General features: G+C 30.4%; 1 protein-coding gene across 1 annotated transcript; it reads right to left on the reverse strand.

The window, feature by feature from the left end:
- Positions 1 to 293: 293 nt before the first annotated feature.
- LOC129322485 (uncharacterized) lies at positions 294 to 5,458 on the reverse strand. Its single transcript, XM_054968797.1, has 4 exons — positions 5,447 to 5,458; positions 5,232 to 5,313; positions 4,653 to 5,075; positions 294 to 367 (listed from the first exon to the last, which is right to left on the reverse strand). The coding sequence occupies exons 1-4, from the start codon at positions 5,456 to 5,458 to the stop codon at positions 294 to 296; spliced, it is 591 nt and encodes a 196-aa protein (XP_054824772.1).
- Between the last annotated feature and the right edge of the window lie 2,800 nt (positions 5,459 to 8,258).

Here is an 8,258-nt window from a genome sequence, read left to right on the forward strand (position 1 = left end):
GGTTCCTTATGCATTTACTTGGTTTATAATTGATATATAACTACATAGGGTAGGTTTAACTTTAGTTACTAAGTAGCCAGACTCACCTTTCATTTAACACTTTTCAGGCTCTAGCTCTCGTGTAGAGAGAGAGAGAGAAGGCTTAAGAGGCTAGGAATTAGCATATTCATTTTTGTATGCCTTTAGCTTAGTTTATTTTGTGTAATAGTATATGTTTGCCAATTCTAAATCGTTGGATAGCCTTAAGATGAAGCTATGTTGGTGTTTGAGCGAGCCATGGCATAGAAAGGAGCTTAAATTTCAATGGGACTTTCTGTACCATGGGCCGCAGCAGGCATGTCAATACGCCGCGGCACACGTGTAAAATCTGCACTTATCAGATGCAAAAAATAAATCAAAAACAGAAGGAAGAAAGAAGGAAAATGAGAGAGCGACAGATAGGAGCTCGTGTACTGCTAAGGCATGATCCCTAGGCTATATTGGGAGCATTGGGAGCTTGAATCATCCTTAGGTAAGTTTCACATTCCGTCTCCTTTATCTTTATGCGAAGATTTCTAACTTTTATGGCAATGAGAGCTTTGATTTCGGTTCCCTTAAGTTTAGACCAAACCCATTGGATTATTTAAGGTATTGGAGAGTTAAAACAATCCTCTGACCTTAAGTTTATGGGTTTTATAGTGATTAAGAATTTTTGTTGAGGGTTTAGACAAACTCTAGGTATAATTTGAAGATTTTAAGACAATGTGGGGAATTGAATGATGAATTTGGTGTGTTGGAATGTTTAATAAAATGGTTAGAGTATTTTAAAATGGTCAGTGTGGTTAGGTAAGGAAGTTTGGTGTTATAGGCACTTAAAACCTAGTGAATAATGTTGGTTCATGAATAACATTGTTTTTTTTTTTGATAAAAACATTGGTTTTTTTATTAAAAACAAAAAAGATAAGATTATATCTTAAGATCTTGGGCTTTGGGCTTGGGCTTCATTTTTTTTTCCTCCCAGGTCTCACTCTCTCCCATGTCTCTATTTGTGAGCCATATCGATCTCCTATTCCAGAATCCAGATCTCTACTTCCATTCTCCAGTTTCTTAAGCTAAGTGATGAGCTCAATGTGTTGGAGGACGTGAAAATAAACAAGCTAAGTAATTTCACTTTTCTGTTAGGTGCTCAAGTTTCTCTGCTTATTTCTTGCTGTTTATGCCAATGGCAGATTGGCTTCACTTTTGTTTCCATTCTCCAATTTCTTTGCTTCCTAGAAGTTTAATTTTCTGCCATTCTGAGTTAAAGTCATCTTCTTTCTTTATATCCTCATTTATTAAATTTCAAATATCAATCTTAGATAATACTCTCTAGTACTTATTTATGACAAATTATGCTTGGAATATGGCAGAAGGAAGGAGATAATTGACTCCTTAAATAAGCATTCTAAATTATTTTCTACTTTCATTTTGTGCCTCAAATGGTATCTATTCATTAAATTTTACGAGATTTATAAAAATAGAGAACTCACTCATTTCATTATCTCATAGTTTGTGTATCATTTTAAATTTTCTCCTATTCTTTTCAATGATTTGTCTTTGGAATGCCAATCAATTTCGAGTAAAATCAAGTTGGGTCGGATGGAATTTGAAATTGAAAGTTACAGTAACAAAATCAACAAATTAAAAGGGAAGTTTATGATAGCAAATGTGACGTGCAATATTGACTTTTATGTTCTATCCAAGCTAATTAATTTGCCCGCCGGCCTTCTTTCAGAAAGTTATTATTTTAGCTATAAATAAAATATTCAATTATGAATAATTATTTGTCCTTTCAAGTTTTATCATTTTATGACATTGCTTGTAAAAAACTCCCTCGTCCATTTTATAAGAATTTTTTATTGTAAAATTGTGACTACTGATAAGATCAATTAAATATAATTTGTAATCTTAATTTCATTTAAAAAATTATATAAACTTCAAAAAATAATATTAATTTATTTTCGTTATATATAAATTTAATATCAATTTTTTCATAATGTTTATAAACTGTTGTTTCAATAATAAAATATTAAAAATACTTTAAAATTAATTTAAAATAACAGCGATGATCATTTTTCTATGAAATGGCAATCCAAATGTTGATGAGTTAATGCCTCTTTAGTTGGGAGCAAATTTAGTAAGGAGAAGACTATCTTTTGGAAAAGATTAGTTAATTCAAAATTATTGATAATAAATCATTTTAACTAATAATAAATCCTACTTTAAATTCAAATCAACATTTTTTTCTTTTACTTTTTAATTTGTCAACCAAAAATACCAATATAGTTAAAAAAAAAAAGGGAAAATCGCATCAAAGATTTCCCGACAGATTTTATTATGAAAAAGAACCAACTGATTTTGAAATTTCTCTATAGGACAAAGGGATCTAAGTGCAATTAAATTAGGTAGCGAAAAGACTAAACTATCCCTGAATTTTTTTTAAATTTCCTTGATTGCAATTCCTCCCCCAAAAAAATAAAAAACTATTCTTTCGTCCTAAATTATAAAACTCTTTTGAATAAAATCACATAGACAAATAAAGCTCATTTCTTGGCATGAAAGTTGATTCTTCCTTTAAATTTGTTCTTAATTTGTAATCTTATAAATTTTTTTTAAATGCTTCCAACAAAGGAAAAATAGAAAAAGGAGACTCTCTTGTTGAAGGCTATCATGCCCAAAAAATTAGGTGTAGCTAGCACAGGATATATGTACAAACACACATCCTTTAAGCATTGACCAAGAAAATTTTAAGTTAATATTTTAATTCATTTGAAATATGATTAGAAATCGTAGTAACATTTTCCACATAAATAAAAGATTCCTAAACTTTTTGTAGAGATTTCGGTAAAACTTTCTCCGTAAATATGACCTCCCAAATCTCTACAAAAACCATTTACAGAAAAATTAATACTATAGAGCTTTGCTCCTTGACAACAGACAGTGGATATAAATTTATAAATCAGAATCATATCTATATTTAATCTGGAGCACCTAAATTATCAAAATAAAGCACATAATTGAATATATACATCAAAAGAAAAGGCATCCTTAAAATAAAATATTCACCTAGCTTAGTGGCAAACCTTTCCCTGATCGGCAGGAGGTTTAACATCAATTAATGAATTTAAGACCAAAATATTTTTCAGTGAATAGCATTCCTAAAAATAGAATTTAAAAGAGTTAAAATAATAAACTCAAACAATTATGTAAAATAATTAAAAAGACAATAATTCAATATAATAAATTTAATAAACTTGTAAATCTTAATCATAACCATAAAGTTAGAGTGAACTGAAATTGCTTTATTTTGTCATACTTGAAGAAAATAAAGTATTCAAATGTAAATCAAAGTAGTACACTTGCTAGCTGAAATCATTAAAATTTTAAATACACCAGTTAATTAAAACATTAGAATTTTGAGGATTTAATAGAATAAATAACAAACATGAAAACACAATCTACAAGGATAAAATAACTAAACGCAACTTATGCCATGAAGACAAACATGGATACGTAGTCCACGAGAGTAACTAACCAAACGTAGCTGAAGCCACAAAACAGACGTGGACACATAGTCCATGAGGATAACCAATCAGAGTTGATTGAAACCACGAAACAAACTCAAATACAAGACCCATGAAGAATAGATATGAGAATAGAGCTCACAAAAATTAAACTAGTTAGTCATTGACCGTAGCGTGCTAAGGGCTAACGAAACTTCTGTTAGCAACAGTTTTCTACTTGAAGTTCTCTAAAAATCACTTTTAAAACATGCAAGAAGAATTGTCATTTCTAAAATACAATTTGTATTCTCAATATCGAACTTGCATAAATAATTTCAAACTTCAATTTAGTACTTGTCAAAATAAAATTTCATAAATAATGTCCATTCTTGCATTTATTTGGTAACCAAAATTTTCGAAGTTAGTCAAAATAATTTCATTAGTCTTAAAAATATAATTCATAAGGAAAATACATGTACGTATCATATCTTAATTATTCCTTGCCACAACTATATATATATATTTTCATAGGATAAAATAATTTAATTAAAAAATGCCCAATACTTAACAGAATTACTAATAATAATAATTAAAAATCATTTACATAAAATGTAATATTTTAATGAAAGAGATTTTATTGGTTGATTAATTGGAATGTTACTGACTTACCTAGTAGATTTCTAAATAAATAACTTATTCCCAATTGATTCTCTTGCCACAATGCTTGGTCACTAAATCCTAGTACCCTAGGTAACACCATTTGTTATTTTCTTTTATAGATTTTCATTACCCAAGATCTTCAATCTGAAATCACTCATCAAAATAGTGCAAATTTTAATTTCAATCCCTCCCCAAACATTGCATCAAATATTCTATTGATATTCAAGGGTCTAGCATATGAATAGCAATTGGTACTTGAACTATTAATGAAAAAACTTTTTTCAAAAATCTCTATTTCTAGTTTCAAACATACACTGAAATTATTTTAATCAAGTATTTTATCGAACATTTTATATGCATCAAAATTTAAACAAATACCAGGCTTCTTCCTCCTCAATTCCTTCTCAAAATTTTTCAAAATGGGTGTTGGTCCTAACTTAGGCAGTCTATAACCCTTAAAGTATGGCCCACCACACCGGCCTTCATAGCATGGAACACAACACATTTTATCCGGAATAGGTGTCGGTCCTAACTTGGGCGGACTATAACCCTCAAAGCATGGCCCACCATGCTGGCCTTCAAAGCACGGAACACAGCACGTTCTATCCGGACCTAGTGGTTGTACCAACTCGCATGGTGGGGATTTGGTCTTAGGGATTTCAGGCTTTTTACACGTCTTCGATGGAGGCTTCAAAGGGCTGGTGGGCTCTTGGCACTTAGGCTTTTCCTTCTCAACAGGTTTTTGGAACTTGAGCCTTGGCTTCTCTGGCTCCACAATTTCGATGCTCATGATGGTGCTACAACCTTTACGGAAACGCTGATCCCCAATCTTCTTTGGGCTACAGCACACTACTTTAATGTTCACAATGTCCTGCTTCTCATTGAACGCCTGTTCTTGAATTTTTGTTGTTCACAAAAATCTAAAACCACACAAATTGACAAGATGTACTCAATTTTGTGATTTTGAAAATAGAACGCCTGCGAATTTCAAAAGTGAATGAAGAAAAAGGAGGGGGAGGGAGAAAGCTGTGAGTATTGAGAGAAACTTACGAGGGAATTGACAGAGAACATTCTTGACCTTCTTGCAGCATTTCACATGCTGGAGATCAACCTTGAGCTTCATTGTTGTCACCTAAACATATAATTACCAGAAGTAAGGAACAAAATCAGTATTGATATGATCGATATGATTCACGTGTATGATTAAATGGAAGAGATCATCAAAATGAGGATTTAGGAAGGAGATCAAAAGGAATTGTATGTACCTTTTTAGTCATGGTTGAATGATGAGGAAATAGAGCTCAGATATGAGAGATGAAAATGATGGAAGAAGAAATTGAAAGTAATAATAACAGTGATGGAGTGGAAGACAGCGAAGCTATCCTATAAGTTCCGCCTTATATTTTAGAGCGTTTCTACTAATGTGGGAGTTCTAGTAGCATTTTTTGGTAGTAGCGCGCAGTGTATAGTAGATTTTTTTTTTGGTCATCCATATAATAGGTTTTATAACTTAATTTTTTTTTCTAATATCGTTAGATTATTTTATTTATGGTCAAGCCTTTGCTATTATAGTATCCTTTATTATCATTGCTATCTTTTATCTATCATAGAAGAGGAGTTTATTTTCTGGTTAAGTAAGGTCAAAATTACAAATTTTTTGGGCCCAAACGTGCAATAATCTTTCTTCTGAGGGTCTCAATTGACATTCTTCTATTTTTTTAAAAGACATTCTCGATTTTTCTTCTTTTGTAGATGAATATTATACCATACCAAACTTTAAGAATATTTCAAAAAAAAAACTACATTCATTTTGATTTTTAGACTCAGACAATAGTAAATTTGGTGTGATTATATATATTAGTCATAGAAATCTGCGTTTGCGTTCGGTGCTCATCATTGCTCATCACCGAATGCTCATAAGGGCTAGAGCAATCCTAGCCCTCCATTTCAATCCAAATTGATCCCTACTATCTATTGAAATTAATTTTTAAATATTTTTAATATTATATTTAATAAAAGAAAAGATATAGAAAATTTTAATAATAAATTTGAATTATTTATAGTACATATAAATGGTTAATTTATAAAATTTATAAATTTTTAATATTAAACTAAGTTATCTAAATTATATTTACTGTTCAGAGTTTATTTGAATAGTCAAACTATAAAATTATATAATTTTTTAATATTAAATTGGACTGCTAGATTAAATATGTATTGGTCAAATTAGTAATGAATAGATTTATTAAAATTTTAAAATTTTTTATATTTTTATAATAATAAGTATAATATCAAAAATATTTTAAAAAATAATTTAAATAAATGATAGGAATTAATTTAAATTGAAATAGAAGGTCAGAATTACTTCCAACCTTAATAAGCACACAATGAGCATCGAATGTAAATTAATAAAAATTCAACTATTTTTGCTAGGTCCCAAACTATTTTTTTAAAGCGAAATACTAACCGAGCAATACTATTTGTTAACATGTCATTCTCCAGTGAGAGTGAGGTCACTTCATATAAAAAAGCCATTAAATCATGCAAATGCATCATAGTACCATGCCTCAAAGTTTTCTAACGTGATAAGACCATCTCTCGTCTGCTTCCCAACTAGACGACATCACTGACCTACTCAAGAATGCACCTTCTCTAATTGTACGGATGATGATAATGAAATATAATTATAGTACGGACAAATGAATTATATATATATATATATATATATATATATATATTTTTGTTAATGTAATATATTGTCATGGTTTCGGAAGTGTACAGAAAGCTGGAAGTCATTGCATTTGAATTAAAAACAAGAACATACCTTTGGAAGAAGAACGTCCGCATTGAATGAGAAAGAAGATCAAATATTTATTAATGGAGGTTTGGCTTCATAACTGAAAAACTTGACTGATAGGTTTGTGCTCTTACAAGCTACGTTTTTTTGCATATCTCTTCTCAATTTTCATCTTCAACACTTTGATCTAACATCTTTTATTATTTAAAAGTTGAAATCTAGCATCTTATTCTTGTCCGTTCAGAGGCAACGACTTGGAGAATCTAATTCTTAACATAAAAAATTTGAAAAATGTATAGAAGTGTTGGTTGAAGAAAAGCAAGAGTTGGCAATGGTATGCAAATGCTATTTTCACTGTTGATTGTGATGTATCTTTTACTACAAAAAAAACAGTTGCTTAACAATGAAAAATTCTGTCGCTAATCAGTAAAAATTTTGTCACTAAACGGATTTGCGACGGAATATTTTCATTGGTAAAAACACCATCACTAATTCATTAGCGACGGAATTTGCAATTCCGTCATTAATTAGTGTCCGTAGTTAATTTTCAACAGAATAGCAACGAAAATTTTCCATCACTAAATAAGAATAAGTTATTCTGACTTTGTGACAGAATGTACTTTGTTGCTAATTTTCCAACGGGCTTATTCCGTTGTTAATTCTGTGGTTAATTTATTAGATAAACCAAAATATCATTGGCACGTCACCCGATGGACAAATGCCACCTCACCGTTATCTAGTCACTCAGTGGACTAGTGCCATCTCACTGTCATGTCACCGCCATGTCCTAGTCACCAAGTATTGTTAATTTGTGGTTAATTTATTAAATAGACTAAAATATCATTGGCACGTCACCCGATGCACAAATGCCACCTCACCGCCATTTAGTCACTTAATGGACTAGTGCCACCTCACTGTCATGTCACTGCCATCTCCTAGTCACCAAGCAGACCAGTGTCACCTTACCACCGTGTCACTACCATATCAAATATTATTACCTTTAATTGTGCCTAGTTTAACTTCAAACTTGCAACCTCTTACTCCCATGTGCCTTTACATCCACCTTATTGCCAGTTGAGCAAAAAGAAATCTTCAATCTTAATTGATAAATTAAATAGATAATACTTAACCATACACACATATATTAATAAATATATTATTTAAATTATTATTAAATATAGTATTTAAATTTACTTATTTTTTAACATTATATTTATTTATTAATATGGAAAAAAATAATTTATATATAATAATTATTTCTATTATATTTTATTTAAAAA

This window comes from Prosopis cineraria, unplaced genomic scaffold, assembly GCF_029017545.1.
Source record: "Prosopis cineraria cultivar Desert tree isolate PC_DT_omini unplaced genomic scaffold, ASM2901754v1 PC10, whole genome shotgun sequence".
NCBI lineage: Eukaryota > Viridiplantae > Streptophyta > Magnoliopsida > Fabales > Fabaceae > Prosopis > Prosopis cineraria.

Coding starts and splice junctions, on each gene's coding strand:
- LOC129322485 (XM_054968797.1), bottom strand. Junction 5,076..5,231: donor TGTTCTCTGTCAATTCCCTC/GTAAGTTTCTCT, acceptor CAAAAATTCAAG/AACAGGCGTTCAATGAGAAG. Junction 368..4,652: donor ATGCTATGAAGGCCGGTGTG/GTGGGCCATACT, acceptor TGATAAGTGCAG/ATTTTACACGTGTGCCGCGG.